The 22,397-nt window shown below is 35.4% G+C and overlaps 1 protein-coding gene across 4 annotated transcripts; it reads right to left on the bottom strand.

The window, feature by feature from the left end:
• Positions 1-4,912: 4,912 nt before the first annotated feature.
• LOC109084886 lies at positions 4,913-14,130 on the bottom strand. 4 transcript variants are annotated; one of them, XM_042725324.1, is made up of 5 exons: positions 13,863-14,130; positions 13,248-13,562; positions 12,834-13,012; positions 5,993-6,094; positions 4,913-5,824 (listed from the first exon to the last, which is right to left on the bottom strand). In XM_042725324.1, the coding sequence occupies exons 1-5, from the start codon at positions 13,942-13,944 to the stop codon at positions 5,804-5,806; spliced, it is 699 nt and encodes a 232-aa protein (XP_042581258.1). In that variant the 5' UTR covers positions 13,945-14,130; the 3' UTR covers positions 4,913-5,803. The 4 variants fall into 4 exon arrangements, with proteins under 4 accessions (XP_042581258.1, XP_042581260.1, XP_042581259.1 ...); XM_042725326.1 differs by lacking the exons at positions 12,834-13,012; positions 13,248-13,562; positions 13,863-14,130 and adding exons at positions 7,047-7,168; positions 7,405-7,719; positions 8,001-8,291; XM_042725325.1 differs by lacking the exons at positions 12,834-13,012; positions 13,248-13,562; positions 13,863-14,130 and adding exons at positions 7,047-7,168; positions 7,405-7,719; positions 8,001-8,291 and having other exon boundaries at positions 4,913-6,094.
• Positions 14,131-22,397: the final 8,267 nt, after the last annotated feature.

The following is a 22,397-nucleotide window of genomic DNA, read 5'->3' as shown; positions in this document are numbered from 1 at the left end:
GTATTTTGGAACACTACTGTTGTCATGATCCCGTGTCTGTGTGTCCTGTGTTGTGGTCATGGACTCTTATCTGTGTAATTGCTGTGTCTTCATTGCTGCTCTGTTCCAACCTATGTTTCCCTGCTGCTCTGTTCCTTTTGTTGTTGTCATGGACACTCATTGGACCACACCCATTCCTTGTCAGTTTCCATGTGACATGTTGGGGGTGATTTTCGACTTCACCTACAAAATGTATCCCCCGTAGCACATAGTGTGGGCACCAACACCGACTTATTTATTCAAAGGGGTGGGAGCACCCCGCGGAGTCTGGTTCGCTGATGAGATTGCGAGGGGTGAGGTTCGGTTTTCTTGGGTGTTAAAGCTTCCTTGGTGATGAAGAAGATCTGTAAAGTTACAAGACTAAAGTTCAAATCAAAGAGGTATTCTTTATCAAAGTAAGACTCTGCCCGCCCCCAAAACGTCTCATCAAACCCGTCCCCACATTCTCTCCGTCACGATGTGGAAATATTTGCATAAGGGCCCAAATGTTCACTGCAAAGAAAGAAGGTGTGTTTCAGTAACACAGTTGTGTTGAAGCAGCGGTGTCCGCGTAAGATGCTGGGTGTATCTAGGAGAAAGCAAAAAAAACACTTTATTTTGGGGTGTGTGTGGGAGTGTGTGTGTGTGAGAGAGAGGAGAGAGAGAGAGAGACAGGGTCCACAGTGGAGTAGCTTGTCTTAACCACCCGGCTTGGTACTGCAAACCCATAGGAGCTTCATCCACTGTGTCTGTCTCTGACTCTGTTCCTCTTTCGGACGCCTGAACTGATGGTCAAAACAAGGATCATTACGTTCTTTACATTATTTTTGAAAGAAGACACCGCGATCATGGAAAAGGGGCGTACATTTCGGACGGAGTGCTGCGGTGTTCGGCCATCACAATGCACTGGGTCAGTGGCCAATCACACAAGCCACCCCCGCCAGTTTATCTTGCTCCAAAATAAAGGGCACTACATAGTAAATCATTTTTAACAATAAAATCATCTGACTTTTAGAGATGATTATTATAAATATTCTATATTTACTGTATATAATTATTGCACAATTAATCCATTACACAAACCAGTTTATTTTATTTTAATAATCAAGCATTTATTTAAAATTAATATAAATATATAAAATAATATGCAATACAAATAAGTGTTAGAACCAATAGCTTTAAACATGATTACATATGAGCTTAGATTTTAGTTTGTAATGTCTATGTATATTATACTATATAAACTAACAATCTTTGGTAGTGAATTGCACAGACTCTCGTGAGAAGTGAATCACAGTTTCAAGGCGTGTGATTGGCTGTTCACGTTTAGGGGCAGTTGTGGCCTAATGGTTAGAGAGTCAACCCAGAGTTGGCACAAACTAAACTGAAGCTTACCTGCTAACCAGCTAAACCAGCTTCATGCTACAGGCCCCCGGTGTTTTGTGTCTTATGGTCGTGTTACTTGCCTGCTTATGTTTGAATCTACCTCTTGATATTATAAATTCTTATTTTAGAACTTTAAACTTCATCATCTCTGTAACCATTTTGTGACAGTACCGTGGTAAATAACATGTTTTTGGACACTACTGTTGTCACGATCCCTGCCTGTGTTTCCTGTGTTTGTGGTCATGGACTCTTATTGTGTAGTTCTGTGTCTTCATTGCTGCTCTGTTCACCTCATGTTTCCCTGCTGCTCTGTTTCCTTTTGTTTGTTGTCATGGACACTCATTGGGCCACACCCATCTCCTTGTCAGTTTCCATTGTGACATGTTGGGGTTGATTTCGACTTCACATACAAATGTAAGTAGAATAATTAAATTAGTCTTTATTTTAAAGGGGTCATATGAAGTGATTTCAATTTTTCCTTTCTCTTTGGAGTGTTACAAGCTCTTGGTGCATGAAGAAGATCTGTAAAATTACAAAGACCAAAGTCTCAAATCCAAAGAGGTATTCTTTATCAAAGTTAAGACTCTGCTACGCCCCTAAAACGGCTCATTCAAACACGTCCCCACATCTCTACGTCACGATGTGGAAATATTTGCATAATGTCGCCCAAATGTTCACACAAAGAAAGAAGGTGTGGTTTCAGTAACACAGTTAGTGTTGAAGCAGCTGTGTCAGAGAGATGCTGTGTGTATCTAGGAGAAAGCAAAAACACTTTATTTGGTGTGTGTGTGTGTGAGTGTGTGTGTGTGTGAGAGAGAGAGAGAGAGAGAGAGACAGGTCCACAAAGTGGAGTCAGCTGTCTTAACCACCCGTGGCTTGTGTACTGCAAACACATAGGAGCTTCATCACTGTGTCTGTCTCTGACTCTGTTCCTCTTTCGGGCTTGAACTGATGGTAAAACTAAGGACATTATTAACTGTCTTTACATTTATTTTGAAAGAAGACACTCGCGATCATGAAAAGGGGCGTTACATTTCGGACGAGTGCTTGCGGTGTTTGGCAATCACAATGCACTGGGTCAGTGGCCAATCAGAGCAGACTGCGTTTGTCAGAAGGAGGGACTTTGAAGAAAACGATGCGTTTGAGAGAGGCGGGGCATATTAAGTTCAAGTTTTTATAGCGCTTTTTACGATACAAATCATTGCAAAGCAACTTTACAGAAAATTAAGTTTCTACAATATTTAGTAGTAGCTTATCAGTGATGACTGTCAGTTTATGTGCATATGGCAGAAAAAGAGGTCCTACAATACAGTATTTGAAAAATAATATGTTTTTTGAACATTAAAGCATGTCAACATATTCTGTTACACCAAATACACAATAACATACTTCAAGATCTGCCCTTCGAAGGTAGTAGGACATAGGGATGCTCATTTTCGTTTGGAATTTGCCACTGCATGATGCTCGAAGCTTAAAATGTCATCATTCATGTGGTATTGTTATTTCCATAAAAGCATCGGTGCAGTAGCTGCGTCCCAATTCAAAGGCGGAATCCTCCGAAGGGTTTATTTGAAGGGCGACTGCATCACTGCGGTGCAACGAAGGCTGTCCCAATTCGTAGGCTCCTTTGCGCCCTTCATTTCACAGGGAATGAAAGATGCAACAGATGGTCACTTTTCGCCTACCCCAGAATTCATTGCACACCAGTAATGATAGGATTTTTTAGAGAAATTGCTGAATTACATATATATATATATATGTATATTATGATATGAAAGGGATAATCAACAGCTTGCCATGCATTAAAGAATTTTAAATGCACGATGTGAAGGCAAAAAAAAAAAACACCCGACGCAAAGCGTTTTTACTCCATGGTCATTTGCCAAGTTATAGTTAAAACGAGCATCGCTCTCTGCAGACCGAATGGGTCACAATGGCAGTTATTTTCGTAAGTTACGGCACATTAGCATTCTGACTATTCTACAGAGGAGAAGGCTGACCATTTACTCCATTTGTTTCTTAAACAATTGTTTTTGCAGTCTAAATATATTCGTGAGTCTTTCCATTTATTTGATCTCTGCTACTATTTGAAACCATTCTTCTCTTGTGGGCAGAACCTCTTTGTACCCTTTCCAGTTAACTGCCTTTTTACTTGTTAGCTTTAATATCTTAAACAGATATCTGTCTTCGATTTTAACCTTGTCAGATAAAAAATAGAGTTAATTATTTCCAATCAAACTCTTGACCTAGCTGAGGTATGTGGGATAGTACATATTTTAGCCCATTGATCTCGAGTCAAGGTGATGCCTACTTCTTTTTTTTTTCCATTTTGATCTTACATCGTTTGTTTTAGATCTTACAGAGTTATTTATCTCTTTATATAAACTGGATATTGTCCTGTTGATACCTTTCTTGTATGTTTGTATAAATAATTTGTATAAACTGATTAATCTGAACATTGTCATTTATTTCCTTCAAATAATAGACTATTAGTGTAAATGTAGGTATCTAAATAGATCTTGGTTTACAGAAATGTCACTGTCTGCCTGTTTTAAATTATAGATCTTCTTTTTAGATCCATAATCACTTTAGTAATGTCACAATGGAGTACTTGAGGCTACAAGCATGTCTTGGACTGAAGATAGGGACAAACCCTGGACAGGTACAGAGATGGTCTTACTATCAGGAGATGAGAGAGTCTGTATTACTTGCTATTGGAGAAAGTGCAACGGTCAACTTGGATCACGTGTGCCTTAATAACCAATCACATTACAGCCTTGACATCACTGATGTTCAGTCAGAGTTGTACGACACTCAGTCGCTGTTTACGGATCCCATAGGAATGAATGAGAATGCCGTGAGCTGAATCCCTCCTCTCACAAAAAGTCAGTGACTTCTCTTTTAAAACAGCATTTTTTTCAGTGTAAACTCTAAAAATAGTTCAATCCAAAAGTATTGTTTAGTGTAAAACATGTTGAAGATTAACCCATAGGCTGTGGATTCATTAAATGATGAGCTGTTTCCTCTAAGAAGCTGTTTATTCAGCGCAGTGAAGCCTCTCCTTCAATGACATCTGTTAAAAAAAGGCCTCTGGTCTCCTTTCCGTTAGCATTAGCCATTACGCTTTTTTGGCTAAAGGTTGCAGGCTTGCCATCTAGTGGCTTTGACAGGTAGCTATTCCATCATAATACTCAATTACTGTAACAAATTATTGTCTCATTGTTAATTAATATATTAAATATAATTAAACAAATGGAACCTTGCTGTAAGTGTTACTGTTTATTTTATATGTTAAGAGATCTATAAATATATGACGTAAATAACTTTTCTCTTTATGCAGAGTAAAATTACTCAGTTTTGTACAGTTTGATTCACAACAGTTAGTGCTTTGTAATGTAATTCTGAGAATTTTTTAAATAATTTGGTAATATACTGTGTATTACTGTGAAACACTGGTGTATAAGAAATCCACCTAAAGTGGCTTAAAATAATTTTGACAGTTATTTAATTAAATGTTTTGTCACTTTTTATTTTTCAATGTTATTTTGCACAACACAAAGACAAGAGACACTCTTGTCAGAGGCAAAATATACTAAATCAAATACATATAAACATTACATTAAAAACAATAAAATACATTAAAAATGCAACCAAGCTGGATGATAAGTAATGCATGTTATGTAATATATGCTCTTTTAATAAAAGCCTCATCTGCACACACAGAATACTTTTTAAACTTCATCATAGTTAGTCAGCGCTCAGAAACATGTCAGTGTGGCTTGTTTTAATGCATTCTAAGGTTATAGAAAGGAAGACATGACCACAACTGCAAAGGAAGATGTTTGGTTAAGAGTGGTGACCAAGTTTAGAAATGAACATCAGAGAGTCAAATACAAACTGTGTAAACAAGTAGCCTACTATTATTGCAGTGTTTAGTTTAAAATTTGCAATGAGACAAAATAGCTTTGATTGCCTTTATTATTAACAGAGGCGTGAAATATGATTCTGTACTTTAATTCTATCAGTCAGTTCACGGTTGGACTATTTGTCAGACTGAAAGTAGCTCGCAGGCATGTGCACACCAGACCACAAATGAGCTCTTTGACATTTCTGTTGTCCATCAGCTGACAATATCTCTTAAACTGCTGCATCTTTTTTTTATTCTTTACACTGAAACTATTAAGTTGGTCCTGATCTACAGCATCTTAAATATAACCATAGTGAAAAATGTGGAGCTGTAATCGTAACTGTGTATGAAGATGATTACAAGTGCTCGCTGTGTTACTGCCTCTAGTGTTCATTTCTGTTAGAAACTGCACTGATATGTACTTATTGGTACGTATTTTATGTCTTTTGAAAAAGTTCCCACAGTTATGTTTTCATCATTAGATCAGGTAGCTTATGTTTCTCTCTCTCTGAACTGAAAGAAGGATAAGAAAAATATGAAAATGAGAAACTCAAATATGAAGCAATAAATCATTTGAAAGCTTTGCAAATCCAAATAGAGAGATAAATTTAAACTTTATATCACAGATATTTAGTAGAGTAACATAATGGATTGATAGTCAGGGTTGATGAGCGTCCGTACACTGGGCTGGCCGTCTAAATTAATCCGTTTCATCTCTTCATAAACTGAGTCTGAGGGTGGATTTGATGGTCTGCATTTCTTGATCCTCCAACACCCCTTCACCTGAGGATGACAAAAAGAAGTGACAGATATTCTTCAGCTTCCAGAATGACTGAGTAAACACTGTTCCAGGGGTGCAGTAAAGGGGGTTAAATGGGGAGTGATTCTAGGGACACCAGGAACAAGGTTTAGAGGCAGTGAGAAGATCAAAATAACATTTTATTTGGAAGAGAGACACAGAGGAACGGGGAACTTGTCAAGCTTGTTCACAAGAATCTTGCTTGTGGTGTATGACTGCTAGTGGTGCATACTGAGAAATCTGTCACTGACCAGCAGACAAACTGCAACAGCTATTTTTGATGTTAAAAAAAAATAAAATAAAAAAAAAATTGGGTTGTTATTTGATGGTTTGCTGAATTTTTTGAGCTCTATGACTTCTGTTTCTCAAATGAAAACCTGTATAAATCTTGTGGCTATAGAATGTGAGCTGTGCATTAGTGGGCTTTAGCTGTTGATTATGTTAACTATTAAGTGGTTCGGCTATTAAAAGACTTTGTACATCTCGGTCAGTGTGAGGGTAAGATTTTCTGAGTGTGTAATGCTGATACACTCTCAACAAGACACAACAAATGCATTTATTTTTCACTTCAGGATTCAGGAAGCCAAAAATAACTAAAGTCTCATATGATTTTCTATTATCAGTGGTTCATATATTTATTTGCACTTTTTGCTTAATGTCAAAAACAATTAATAGTTTGAGAACAAACTGCAGGGCCACTTGACTTTTGAGCACCATTTCAACAGTTTCCAGTGGTCTGTAAACACACCATAACTAATTTTACATGTAAAGCTTTGACAAAACTATTGAAAGCGGCTACCATTTGCACATTGCATGTTTACACATAACAGCTCTGTAATACATTTCAGATAGATGCATAATGTTGCTTATAAGTTTAGTTTTTATTTTTGATTTGTGCTTTTCAATACTGATTTTTGTGTGTGTGTGTGTGCTTACCTTCAGAATTACAAAGATGAAACCAGTGATACACAGCAGCAGCAGCATGACAGCACACACAATGAGAAAGATCTTCACATGATGATGAATATCTCCTGAGCACACTTTCTCTACTGATTCTTCTATGATAGAATAGAAAATGAAGGCCAGAGAATTAGAGCTATCATCTATGCTGTTTTACATTCAATATTAATTAGAAAAATTACTGTACTTCTCAATCTCTGCATCTGAATAGGTTTCCCATTAACATAGTTTACATACTAAATACAAAACTAAATGTTTTACATTCATATAGACAACAATAAACTCATCATGTTTGATAATAAATGTATTTACATGAAGTGTAAGACACACTTACCTATCCATAACCATGTGACTGTGCCAACTGACTTTTTGTCTTGCAAATTAAATTCACACCAGTACAACCCAATGTCTGTGGCTTTTACATTCAAGACGATGACATTAAAGTTGGGAAATGTTCCATTTACTATGACTTTGTCTCTACACCATTTTGATTTAGGGCTAAAAGTCCCATCTGTGTAATAGTAGAAGACTTCCTGCTTATTTTTACTTGCTCCTGCTTGTTTGTACAGGTATACCCCATCTTGAGGGGTTTTATCAGCAGCACACTGGATGATGATATTATTCCCAACAGCTCCAATTAAAGATGTAACTGTGTTTGAGAAAAACAACTAATGAGATCTTCAACACTTAAATGCACTGATGAATTTTCAGGCTATTGTGCATCTGAAATAATTTTTGTAGCAAAATGTACAGACGTGAAAACATACAAATAAAGTATTTTATAGCCTTTCATTTACATGAGTGTAGTCAATTGTCTTTTTTTTAACTAATGCAACATTTCTATATAACATTTTCTGTTGCAGGTTCTAGCCAAAGTAACATTTTTAAAAGATGAAATGGAAAGCAAAATATGCAGATACATATTCATACCTTGCAGCATTGAGTCTGCCCACGAAGTGCTTCTTAAGCAGATACTGATCAATAGAAAACTGTATCTCACAACACTTGCCATCTTCATAGCTCTGTGTGACTATGACTAGTTTCTGTTCATTTGCTTGTGGAAGTGGTGGTTGATGCATCGCTTTTCAGACACTTTTTTTTTTCAAGGAAGTTGAGAACTCAGGGGTTTTGCATTGTAATTGCATGTTAGCTTGAGCTTATAATATAGATATATAATATATAAAATTCTCAAATGACAAAACAGTTAACAGTTAATGATAACATTGTATTTCGGGACATTTAAATGCTTTTTACAGTCTAATCCTTATTGTTTAAACTATTTCTTTAATTAAGATGTTATGTGTATAGCATATAAAGTTAAGTGGATTGTTGACACAGTTTAAATAATTTAATCTGTGTATTTTAATATAAATATTGTCCATTCAAAATTTTGGCCTAAAACAAAGATCAGTATTTGCTTTATGTCAAAATGAAAAAGAAGTCATCTTAATAAATGAAAATACAGCTATAAAAGTCAGTTGGCTGGTTTGCATGCAGCAGTTAGACTCTACTGATGGATATTATAACTAGACTGGATCATCTCCTTATAAAATAAACTAGAAGAGGTTAACTGCATTCCTAAAGTCCAACATAAATAGTTTATTTAAACATATATACTCAGTTATTTTTGTCTTGCTTCAGTAGTTTGTATTTAGCCTGTTTAGTTTAAAGTAACTATTTAGTTGTCATGCTGATTTGATTGAGTTATGCAACGATCAGACAGAATGCTTTTATATGGTCTGAAAACACGATGCGACCACACTGCCTTTTTGGTTGACTTTTTTTAATTTAGAAAAGAGCAATGTGCTGCAGTTTTTTATGTTGCTAGGCAACCACCAAATCAGCTGTCCTAGTCTAATCAAGGCTTATTGAGTGCATGCTCTAAAATCTTTGATTTGCTGTTAAGTAAACTGTCATATTAGCAGAAATGAGAATGCCGTGAGCTGAATCCCTCCTGTCACAAAAAAACCTCTTTTAAAACAGCATTTTTTTCAATGTAAACTCTAAAAATAGTTCAATCCAAAAGTATTGTTTAGTGTAAAACATGTTGAAGATTAGCCCATAGGCTGTGGATTCATTAAATGATGAGCTGTTTCCTCTAAGAAGCTGTTTATTGAGCGCAGTGAAGCCTCTCCTTCAATGACATCTGTTAAAAAAAGGCCTCTGGTCTCCTTTCTGTTAGCATTAGCCATTACGCTTTTTTGCCTAAAGGTTGCAGGCTTGCCATCTAGTGGCTTTGACAGGTAGCTATTCCATCATAATACTCAATTACTGTAACAAATTATTGCTCATTGTTAATTAATATATTAAATATAATTAAACAAATGGAACCTTGCTGTAAGTGTTGCTGTTTATTTTATATGTTAAGAGATCTATTAACTGATGTAAATAACTTTTAATACAGAGTAAAATTACTCAGTTTTGTACAGTTTGATTCACAACAGTTAGTGCTTTGTAATGTAATTCTGAGAATTTTTAAAATAATTTGGTAATATACTGTGTATTACTGTGAAACACTGGTGTATAAGAAATCCACCTACTGTAAAGTGGCTTAAAATAATTTTGACAATTATTTAATTAAATGTTTTGTTGTGTTTTATTTTTCAATGTTATTTTGCACAATACAAAGACAAGAGACACTCTTGTCAGAGGCAAAATATACTAAATCAAATACATAAAAACATTACATTAAAAACATTAAAATTCATTAAAAATGCAACCAAGCTGGATGATAAGTAATGCATGTTATGTAATATATGCTCTTTTAACACATAAAAGCCTCATCTGCACGCACAGCATACTTTTTAAACTTCATCATAGTTAGTCAGCGCTAGAAACATGTCAGTGTGACTCAGAGCCGGCGCCAGCGCAGCACTGATGAGGGAGCGGCTGAGGTGACAAAAGGGGGCGATTACATTGCACAAAGTGCAAGGTCTAGAGACGTGTTTCAGAAGCTGAATTTCTTTGAACTTGTTCGCCGTGTTTTAGAATGATGTAGGCTATTATGCACGAGAATTATGTGCAAGAATCTGCTAAAGACCTGAGACGAGAGCGCAGCATCCAAGACGTCAAGTAGCGCATTTACATTGAAGTACAATGTTAAAGTGCAGCAGTGGAATGAAAAATGCGTTCTGAGTGAATTAACCTATTAAAAGCTACTTAGCAAATACAGATGGCAGAGTATTGAATAAAACAAAATCGCATAGCCACCAAATTTAAAAGTCTGACGTCCAGGAAATAAAAATGTGAGCAGTTTTAGGCAGCAGTTTTACCACAAAAATAGACAAGTGACACCACCACAACCACCAGCAATACTTAATTGTGTCAGCTTTACAAAGAAACACAAGCTCATTGCGACTAGTTCCCTGACATAATACATTCATTGCGACCCATTTAACAGATGCATCATTTTAAGTTGGAACAACTTGAACAGCACCAAACAATAACAACACAGCGAAATAATTAAACTACGATCATCTAGCCCTCTATTAAACATGAAAAAAAGAGAAAAAAATAAATTCATCATAGCTTACTCAGTAGTGCTCCTTTCTTATTTGCTCCGCTTGCGTGGGAATTTGTGTCAGAGTAACAATTAAAATGAGACTTCATGAAACGGACTGTCCTAAATTGATGCTATAATAGCATCACATTAATGCTAGAAAGCGTATGTATTTGGCAAATATATATATATTTTTTAAATAAACCATTATATTTCATAATTAAAATCTACTTTCACACTCATCTTGGGTGAGGGGGCGACGCCCAAACCATACCCCCCCCCCCCCCCCAACCCCATGGAGCCGGCCCAGGTGTGGCTTGTTTTAATGCATTCTAAGGTTACAGAAAGGAAGACATGACCACAACTGCAAAGGAAGATGTTTGGTTAAGAGTGGTGACCAAGTTTAGAAATGAACATCAGAGAGTCAAATACAAACTGTGTAAACAAGTAGCCTACTATTTTTGCAATGTTTAGTATAAAATTTGCAATGAGACAAAATAGCTTTGATTGCCTTTATTATTAACAGAGGAGTGAAATATGATTCTGTACTTTAATTCTATCAGTCAGTTCACGGTTGGACTATTTGTCAGACTGAAAGTAGCTCGCAGGCATGTGCACACCAGACCACAAATGAGCTCTTTGACATTTCTGTTGTCCATCAGCTGACAATATCTCTTAAACTGCTGCATCTTTTTTTATTCTTTACACTGAAACTATTAAGTTGGTCCTGATCTACAGCATCTTAAATATAACCATAGTGAAAGATGTGGAGCTGTAATCATAACTGTGTACAAAGACAATTACAAGTGCTCGCTGTGTTACTGCCTCTAGTGTTCATTTCTGTTAGAAACTGCACTGATATGTACTTATTGGTATGTATTTCATGTCTTTTGAAAAAGTTCCCACAGTTATGTTTTCATCAGTAGATCAGGTAGCTTATGTTTCTCTCTCTCTGAACTGAAAGAAGGATAAGAAAAAAATCAAAATGAGAAACTCAAATATGAAGCAATAAATCATTTGAAAGCTTTGCCAATCCAAATAGAGATATAAATTTAAACTTTATATCACAGATATTTAGTGGAGTAACTTGGTGGATTGATAGTCAGGGTTGATGAGCGTCCGTACACTGGGCTGGCCGTCTAAATTACTCCGTTTCATCTCTTCATAAACTTAGTCTGAGGGTGGATTTGATGGTCTGTATTTCTTGTTTCTCCAACACCCCTTCACCTGAGGATGACAAAAAGAAGTGACTCACTTAAAAAATAATAATAATAATAATAAAAAATCTAAAACTCTTCAGCTTCCAAAATGACTGAGTAAACACTGTTCCAGGGGTGCAGTAAAGGGGGTTAAATGGGGAGTGATTGTAGGGACACCAGGAACAAGGTTTAGAGCCAGTGAGAAGATCAAAATAACATTTTATTTGGAAGAGAGACACAGAGGAATGGGGCACTTGTCAAGCTTGTTCACAAGAATCTTGCTTGTGGTGTATGACTGCTAGCGGCGCATACTGAGAAATCTGTCACTGACCAGCAGACAAACTGCAACAGCTATTTTTGAGGTAAAAAAATAAAAAAAAATAAAATGGGTTGTTATTTGATGGGTTGCTGAATTTTTTGAGCTCTATGACTTCTGTTTCTCAAATGAAAACCTTTATAAATCTTGCGGCTATAGAATGTGAGCTGTGCATTAGTGGGCTTTAGCTGTTGATTATGTTAACTATTAAGTGGTTTGGCTATTAAAAGACTTTGTGCATCTCGGTCAGTGTGAGGGTAAGATTTTCTGAGTGTGTAATGCTGATATATTCTCAACAAGACGCAACAAATCCATTTATTTTTCACTTCAGGATTCAGGAAGCCAAAATTAACTAAAGGCTCATATGATTTTCTATTATCAGTGGTCATATATTTATTTGAAGTTTTTGCTTAATGTCAAAAACAATTAATAGTTTGAGAACAAACTGCAGGGCCACTTGACTTTTGAGCACAATTTCAACAGTTTTCAGTGGTCTGTAAACATGCCATAACTAATTTTACATGTAAAGCTTTGACTTATTTGGGACATCCCAGAAAAACATCCCAGAGTTTAGGAATTACAAAACAATTAGACAGCAACCGATTTTCAGCAAAAAATCAAACCACAAAAACAAAATCAAAACCTCTGTAATGCATTTCAGATAGATGCATAATGTTGTTTATAAGTTTAGTTTTTATTTTTGATTTGTGCTTTTCAATACTGATTTTTGTGTTTGTATGTGTGCTTACCTTCAGAATCACAAAGATGAAACCAGTGATGCACAGCAGCAGCAGCATGACAGCACACACAATGATCTTCACATAATGAAGAATATCTCCTGAGCACACTTTCTCATCATCTTTTCCTCCTGCTTCTCCTTTCCTTTCTATTTCTCCTGTTTTATTTGTTTTTTTATCTACTGATTCTTCTATGATAGAATAGAAAATGAAGACCAGAGAATTAGAGCTATCATCTGTGCTGTTTTACATTCAATATTAATTAAACAATGACTGTACTTCTCAATCTCTGCATCTGAATAGGTTTCCCATTAACATAGTTTACATACTAAATACAAAACTAAATTTTTTACATTCATATAGACAACAATAAACTCATCATGTTTGATAATAAATGTATTTACATGAAGTGTAAGACACACTTACCTATCAATAACCATGTGACTGTGCCAACAGATTTTTTGTCTTGCAAATTAAATTCACACCAGTACAACCCAATGTCTGTGGCTTTTACATTCAAGACGGTGACATTAAAGTTGGGAAATGTTCCATTTACTTTGACTTTGTCTCTACACCATTTTGATTTAGGTATAAAAGTCCCATCTTTGTAATAGAAGAAGACTTCCTGCTTATTTTTACTTGCTCCTTCTTGTTTGTACAGGTATACCCCATCTTGAGGGGTTTTATCAGCAGCACACTGGATGATGATATTATTCCCAACAGCTCCAATTAAAGATGTAACTGTGTTTGAGAAAAACAACTAATGAGATCTTCAACACTTAAATGCACTGATGAATTTTCAGGCTATTGTGCATCTGAAATAATTTTTGTAGCAAAATGTACAGACATGTGAAAACAAATAAACAAACATACAAATAAAGTATTTTATAGCCTTTCATTTACATGAGTGTAGTCAATTGTCTATTTTTAACTAATGCAGCATTTCTATATAACATTTTCTATTACAGGATCCAGCCTCCATGAAAGTAACATTTTTAAAAGTTGAAATGAAAAGCAAAATATGCATATACATATTCATACCTTGCAGCATTGAGTCTGCCCACGAAGTGCTTCTTAAACAGATACTGATCAATAGAAAACTGTATCTCACAAAGCATGCCATCTTCACAGCTCTGTGTGACTATGACTAGTTTCTGTTGAACAATGTCTTGTGGAAGTGGTGGTCACATGCATAGCTTTTCAGAATTTTTTTTTTTAATGTTTTTTTTTTTTTTTTTGTCAAGGAAGTTGAGAACTCGGCGGTCTTGCATTGTAATTGCAGCATGCTAGCTTGAGCTTATAGTATAGATTTATAATATATAATATTCTCAAGTGACAAAACAGATAACAGTTATTGATAACATTGATTTTCGGGACAATTAAATGCTTTTTTTACAGTCTAATTCTGAATGTTTAAACTATTTCTTTGATTATAAAGTTAAGTGGATTGTTGACACAGTTTAAATATTTTAATCTGTGTATTTTAATAAAAGTATTTAATGTGTGTCCAGTCAAAATATTGGCCTAAAACAAAGATCAGTATTTGCCTTGTCAAAATGAACAAGAAGTCATCTTAATAAATCTGAAAATATAGGTGTAAAAGTCAATTGACTGGTTTACATGCAGCAGTTAGTCTCTACTGATGGATATTATAACTAGACCATTCTAGATCATCTCCTTATAAAATCAACTAGTAGAGGTTAACTGCATTCATCTTGCATTTCTTTAAAGAGGAAAAATCTCATTTTTAGAATTTGGTTCAGCTTTTTCTAACCACTTTCTCCTTGACCTTATAAACGCACCCTTAGCTTCATATTCATAGATTTGTTCTAATTTCAATAGTACTTTTATTAAAATATTTTTTATCTTCACTTTCTATTTGTGTGTCATATATATCAGTTATGTTTTGAATTAAACTATTTTTATATAACTATTTTATATAAGCCTGATATTTTAGCATTATTGTAACATCTCTTTATCACACTTTTAACATTATCCTTAAACTGAACTTCTTCAAAAAGTGAATTATTTAATTTCCAGTAATTGAAATGAGATCCTGGAGTTCTTGTATCAAGGCTGATAACTAAACGGGTCAATCTATGGTCTCTGAAGACTGAAGGCACTCTGCCAGTCTCCTGAATTTGATTCCCAATTTCCTCAGATGTTAACCAAAAGTCAATTCTAGTGTCACGAATCCTGTCCATGGACTTCCGTTCGATCACCACTAGAGTTCCATTACATTGACTCTCACACTACACACACTGTTGCATGTCATTCCGGACTACATATCCCATCATTCTTTGCACTGATTGCACACAGCTGTAACCAATCACACATTCAGTATAACACTCACTCAGATCCCTTTCAAATGGCTAAGTATTGTAAGAGCCTAGCCTAGCCTAGCCTAGCCTAGCCTTGCCTTGCCTTGCCTTGCCTTCCCTTCCCTTGCCTTCCCTTGCCTTCCCTTGCCTTCCCTTGCCTTGTCTTGTCTTGTCTGTTTCCTCATCTTCTGATTATTGCTTGTGTACTTTGGATTACCTCTCTCGTCTTGCCCTGTTTGGATACTTTTTGCCCCAGCCCTACCTTTTGCTTTGTACCTGGATTATAGGGATGTGCTGAGCGAGGCTTTTGAAGTAGTGAGCCTTTACAACAAACTGCCTTGATGCTTTGAAGCTTTTTACAAGCAGCAAAAAATGTTTGTGGTTAAGGATGGACTTTTATCCTTTTTGGGAACAGTGGTTGAGCCCGCAAGGTGTATTAATTTTCATTCAGTCAACTGACATTCACATGTCATTGTTTTTAATTGTAGTATTATAATTAACATTGATACACAGTGTAAAACACTACATACATATAGGCATGCTGACTGATATAACTATACCATTGCTCTAGATGGATCGTGGGTATGGGACAGCACAATCGACGCACTTTGTATTTGAGTCTAGCGTGACGTGTCAGTGAGGTAACGAAGCTTCGTTTTCACAGGTCACGTGACAGCCTCATTTCAAGCAATGCTCCGGAACACTCCGGTTTCGAAGCACTAGTGTGTCAAAAACTTGAAACGTGTGTCCACTAGGTGTCGATCTACCCATCCCTACTGGATTATCTCTCTAGTCCCGCCCTGTTGGATTATGTTTATCGTCGACTGACCCTCGCTTGTTTACCGGACTGCTCTTGCATTGCCTTCTACATGCCAGTTTGCCATCGCCTGATCTATGTCTGTTTATGACCACGTCATTAATAAAAGCTCTGCACATGGATCTCACGTCTTGTTTGCCCCATAACAGAATACTTGACCACTCAAGGATCCAGCGGCTTTCCTGAACGACACTGGAAAGGTATGGACACTGCAAGACTGTTATTAGCTCTGGAGCTGGGCACCTGATCACTCGAGAGTTATATTCAAGAGTATTTAGATTTTGCATGTTTTTCTGATCTGCCGGACTGTGTGCTTATAGACTTCTTTTGTGAGGGTATTAACCAGCCGCTCAAATCATGATTAGTACGTGAGAGTACCCGTTCATCTCTAAGTGATTTTATGGACTATGCTTTGTTGACTGTTGGTTCAATGTTCACTGTGGGTGTTTTGGAGGAACGTGTCCTCGCACTCACTCGTGTAACGCCGGCCACACTAGAGCACGCTCACAAAATGGTGGACACAACAGCAGCCCGTTATGTCACAGCTGCCAATCCTGAATCAAGTCAAGTCACCACTGATCTTCACGAGTCAAGTCATGACGATCAGCTGTCTTACATCTAGTTTTCACCATAACATCTAGATTGTATAGATCTATCCTTATTACTCCAAGTAAAGTCTGTCTTATCAAGATTTCTGTTCCTCCATTCATCCCAACAATTTAATTGGGAACATAAATTAAATATATCAGTATGGACTGTCTATGATACGGAGATGAAAACAATCCAAAAAAAGGATAATTAATAGTGTTCCAATCACCACCTAAAATCAACTGGGCACGTATATTTTAAAGAAATCCAGAATTTCTTCTCTAAAATTTTGTAATAACCTGTTTTGTAGAGTATAATTGTCACCATAGATGTTCCCCAAGATGTTATTTAAAAAATTATCATTTTCTACAAATAAAATCAACCATCTTCCACAAGAGTGAGCTTTACGTTTTAATATTTTCCCTTTATAATTATCTTTCAAAACTGCGACCCCTGCTGATTTATTACTCCTGTATGCCAACCAGATATCACTACCCAACTGATTTAAAAAAAAAAAAAAAAAAAAACAGAATTTACTGCAAGAGTTTTCTGTAAAAAAAAAAAAAAAAATCATTAAAGTCAGCCTTAGATCTTTTAAGAAATAAAAAAAGCTTTTCTCTTTAACAAATCACGAGTGCCCTTAACATTGAATGAATATAAACATAAAGACATAATCTCTTAATAGATTACTGAAGTCAAATGTTTTCCATTCACCCAAGAACAACATTCACGTAAATAACCTAACTGAGTGTCACAAAAAACACCAAATAGTCAAATAGCCTATACAACATTTTCAAACTGGAAGTAAAATAAAACAAATATATTATCCAGCATATACACAAATAAAAATAAAAATAAATATAATAACCCACCCAAAAAAAAAACAAATTAATAATGTTACATTTTACTTTAAAGCTATTAGAAAGGATAACTTTACCCTTTACTTAAAAAAACTGAAACATCTGCTTCAACATCAGTCATAGTTTATTCACGGATTTCTTTGCCGTCAATTAAATGCCTTTTTCCCTTGTTTGTGCGCAGCTTCAATTTGAGGCCAAATCTGTTATGTGTGTCTATGTCAGTCACTCGTTGTCTGACATTGTCTCCTTCTTGCTCTGCTCGACCGTAAAGTGTTAGATTCCATCTTCTTTGGTATCTTTCAGCTTCATTCACTCTTTCTTTCAACTCAGAAATTCTCTTCTGATGTTCTTCGTTTACTTCCTTAAAAGTCACAATGTCTTTCTTAACATCCTGCATCTCTTTAAAGAGAAATTCAGCAGCTTCTTTTAAAGAGTTTATGCGTTCTCTGTTTTGTTTGATCTCATGGTGTATGGTTTCGGTATTTTGATTAATTTTTTTTTTATTCAAATATTCTCCACCAATATTTGCACAATGTTATTCTGTACCTCAGCAAGCATTGGCTCTGATTTACTTTTCTTGGGATCTGTCATGCATAGCTCCGAACCCGCTCTGGACTACTGCATAGAGGAAGGAATGCATCTCCAAGACTTCTGTTTTTTGATTATCAGTGTGGTCAGCAGAACGATCACTTCCTAAACCAAATTTTCCTTTGTCTGTATTTTGCCCTCGCCTCTTTTCTGCCATTACATCATACGACTGAAGGGAAAGAGATTCCAACTACCTTTGAACTATATAGATTTCAGACGTCGCTATAAACTTTTGTAAATGATTATTTCTGAAGGTTGGAGGTTACTTAATTACACATTTGTTGCTCCGTTGTTCAATGCCTTACTCAATACATCAGTTAAAAGTCTGTAAAGTTGCTCAGTGGGTGTGAAAAACGAATACAAACTCTCACAACAAAAAACTCCTTCTGCATCGGACGCCATCTTGGCTCTCTCCTCCGTTGTGGGAAGTTTTAGTTAGCGAATAGCGCAGGCTATTTTCCCTTATCAAAAGTGCGGGGGTCATGACCCCTGTCCCCGTGTCAACTTCCTGATGACTGATATCCTCCTGGGGGTATTATTCCAGAAAGCAGGTTATGTGACATACCCGGGTATGTTTAAGGAAAAGTAAGCGGATAAACTCAGCTATCGGTTCCAAAAACGGAGGACACTCTCAGGGTATGAAAGCAGCCAGAGCAACTTATTCTCTGAACATAACCTGCTCCGGAGTAGATTCTGTTACAGGGTTAGTTTACTTCAGATCTATCAGCTCATGCATCACCTACTGACCAGACTATATATATATTATAGTTGATACAGCTGTGTGATATGTTAATTATAAAGCGCTATTATAAGTAGGTAATATTATATTATTCTATTATCTTATTATATTTATTCTATTGTCATATATAATAGTTATCAATATATATCAATAATAAAACACTATTATAACAAGGTAATTTTTATTTTATTCTAATATACTTATATTTTATTGTCATGGATCTGCATTTTCAATAATATATTTCTATAGTAAAAATACACATGATATTTCTTATTATTTAATTAGCGTCAAACAAACAATATAGTTCTTATTCTCAGTGATTAAATGATTAAACAAAAGAAAAGAGAGAAAAAAAAAATATATATATATATATATATAAATAATTGCACAACCATCAATTAGGTGGCGATATAATGACGCGATAGAAGATTTGAAAAAACAAACTGTTTTTAAGTATATTTCAACATAAACACACATCGCTAGACAGGAATTGAACACATCTAATTAACATGTATAATTAATATTCGGCTGAAATGTTGTAAGAACATGTAACAGAATGATGTGTTTAAAGGAATAAAAAAATATATAAAAATTAGATTGGTCCTGCCTGTTGTTTGTTAATTCATGTGGTGATGTTCTATTATGTTATCCCTTGATGTTGTACGTAATCATGTCGCTGGAATTTGAGTGATCACTGTCCCAACGTGCAGTGAGTCAGGGAACTTACCAGTGACTGAATTCGTGTACACGATATACTGATTCACGAGCTCGGGAGCTGATTGAGACGCACCTGATGTCTTGTGTGTTAACCAGGAACATACTTTGAACCAGAGATGGCATGCAAGCACTGTCACCGGCAACAAGTTTAGTTTTACTTTTCTTTTTGTTTTTGTTTTCATTTTAAAAAGCTTATATTTGGTGTTTACCTCAAGTTATGCTATAGGCTCTCTTTTATTTATTTTACTGATTCCTTAGTGTTTGCTAAATGTTCTGTAATTTATTTGTCATTATATAGCCTAATACATCATGTGTAGGCCTATGCCATGCCTCATCTTATTCGTTTTTGTTAATTCACGTTTTGTAAGCTATTTTGTCATTGAATCTTACTGTTTTATTGTTGTTGTGCATTTTAATTAAAAACAATGAATCCACCTTTTTTTTAGTCTTAAAAGGTGAAAGGTGTATAGATGTAAGCAAAACAGACAATTATCTTTTATTGTAAAACCTGACAAGATGCCAAATTAAAAGTGAAAGCATCCGAAACCGGGCTTATAACATAACAAAAGAGGAACTCCTGTTCACAAATTGCAAATCACAAATAATACTACTGATGAAAAGAAGGGGTTCCATATAACTATAAACTATGATAAAAGTTCATCAGCATGCATTGATTAATAACATAATGTAGCAAAATAAAAAAATAAATTAAAAAAAACCCTGCTCATGCACCAACTGAGAAAGTTAGTCGCAAAAGAGCCACCAGTGGGAAGAATGAGTCTGGAGCCCTGCATTGCCCAGCTCTCCCTGTCAATGATCTAGCATCCCCTCAGCACCTGCGTTCAAAATTCTCTGGTGCCGCCCCTGGTACATCAATGTATTTTTTAAAAAAGCAAAAATTAAGTTTTTCCAACTCTAAACCCAGCCCCCAAGTAAATTAGGTTATTAAATAAAAAAAACTAGCAAAACGAGTTGCGTGGTGTCCCCAACACTTTTCAAAGCAAAGTTACACAACTGATTCTACCAAAGAAACTGAATTTTGTGCATTGCAATAAATACATGATCACTCTCTTCATATAAATAAATAATTCTATTTAGACTGGGCATAACTGTTTTAGAGATACATAGCTCTGATACATGTTGTGTGTAGTGTTTGTTTGGGGAAAATTACATCGCAACTGCAAATTATTTAGAGAAACAGACACTTTAAAATGCTATGGAGAAAGTCAAACAGTATCTAAAAAAGGCAAATTAACTGATGAAAAGAGGAGAAAACAGTCTTGAACCAGCACATACATCTTTTTTAAACTACTCATGACCACCTTTACTAGAATTTATCCAGTTTTATTGTAGGCTTGTTTATTATGTAAAATTTAGTCTAACTTGTTGTAGAATTTATATTAGATAATCTGTTAATGGAATAGAATTGTTTCTATAGATTTATATGTGACATGTTGTAGCTATTGGTTCTAAATGTGCAGGCGGTTGTTTCTTCATAACAAACGCTATATTGATTAGTTTAAAAAAAATCATCATTGGCCTGGTAATGATTAATAGGCTAGTCTTATTATTACAAATGCTACAGTTAAGAATTATGGTATATGCTTCAGATATTCCAAAAGATGGCACAGATTAAATCATTACGAGCCTGATGAACTGTTAAGAAGTAAGAAATAAACAATATCAATAAAAGAAAATGTTAAGTTAGGTTGACTTCCCATGGCATGTTGAATTAGAACAATACTGTCAAACTATAGCCTATAAGTGACTAAATAATATAAATTACATAGGAGATATATATATATATATATAGCATGACCTGGGACTCTACTAAAACAGGTCATACTTTAACACCCCCCCCCCATACAAATGTCTTCATCTCTATATAGATTCTGTGGTGCTGTGGGCAGTTGACTTCACTAGGATTCTAATGTTATTATATAATATATATATAATATTTTATAATATTTTGTAAAGAATAATTTGTGCATTTTTATACTATTTTACAGAAACTTGTATAAGAAATAAAATAATAATAATAATCAAGATTATTTATATATCTTTTTCCACAAACTGAAGAGATTTCTAGATGTCAGGAGTGAAGACATGAGAATGCATATTTCAGAATTAGTTTAATTTACAGCACATGTGCAGAGACATGTTAATGCAACAATAGATTTCAACAAAGTGACACATGAACAGAGAAATGAAACTGGTGTGTACTGACCCCCAGTGGACACAGAGAGAGCAACACGACACCCACAACTGATGATGCCTTTCAGTATATAGCCCACTGGTACAACCAGAGATGGGCACAAAAACATCAAAATGTATTTAAAATAAAAATACAAAATACTGTGTGGGAAATTTTATTTAAATACAAATACAGTCATTTGTATTTTGAAAATACACAAAATATATGAAATTGGTCATCCAGTGAAGTAACACTATTAAGGCCTGTTTACACCAAGAACGATAATTATAAAGATAACTATATTAGTGTATTCTAAGTATACAATGCAGTTGTGAACACTGACAACATTCATTGCTCTAAAAAAAGAAAATTATTTGTCTAAATGTTTCCATAAAGACCTAACATTGGAAGAAACTTTCTGTTTCACAAAAGGTTATTTGTGGTGAAAGAAAGTTCTTCAGATTATAAAAAGGCAATAAAGAGATAACCTTTGACTGAATGGTTCTTTGTGGAACCAAAAATGGTTCTTCTATGGCATCGCTGTGAAGAACCTTTTGAAGAACCTTTATTTTTAAGAGTGTAGGGGCTCCGTTCTAAAGCGCGATTGACCCCCAAAGTCCAGATCATTTCACAAGTGTGACTGCTCTGTACCGTGTCCAGTGTGGTTCATTTAACCATGCCCTGGGCCGCTTGAAGAAGTCACTCTTGTGTGGTACACATGTAGTGTGATCTCTTACCGCACAGGAGCATGA

The sequence above is a fragment of the Cyprinus carpio genome, chromosome B6, assembly GCF_018340385.1.
Source record: "Cyprinus carpio isolate SPL01 chromosome B6, ASM1834038v1, whole genome shotgun sequence".
Classification (NCBI taxonomy): domain Eukaryota; kingdom Metazoa; phylum Chordata; class Actinopteri; order Cypriniformes; family Cyprinidae; genus Cyprinus; species Cyprinus carpio.
The sequence above is the reverse complement of the archived record's forward strand: the minus strand, read 5'-3'. Positions and strand labels throughout refer to the sequence as shown.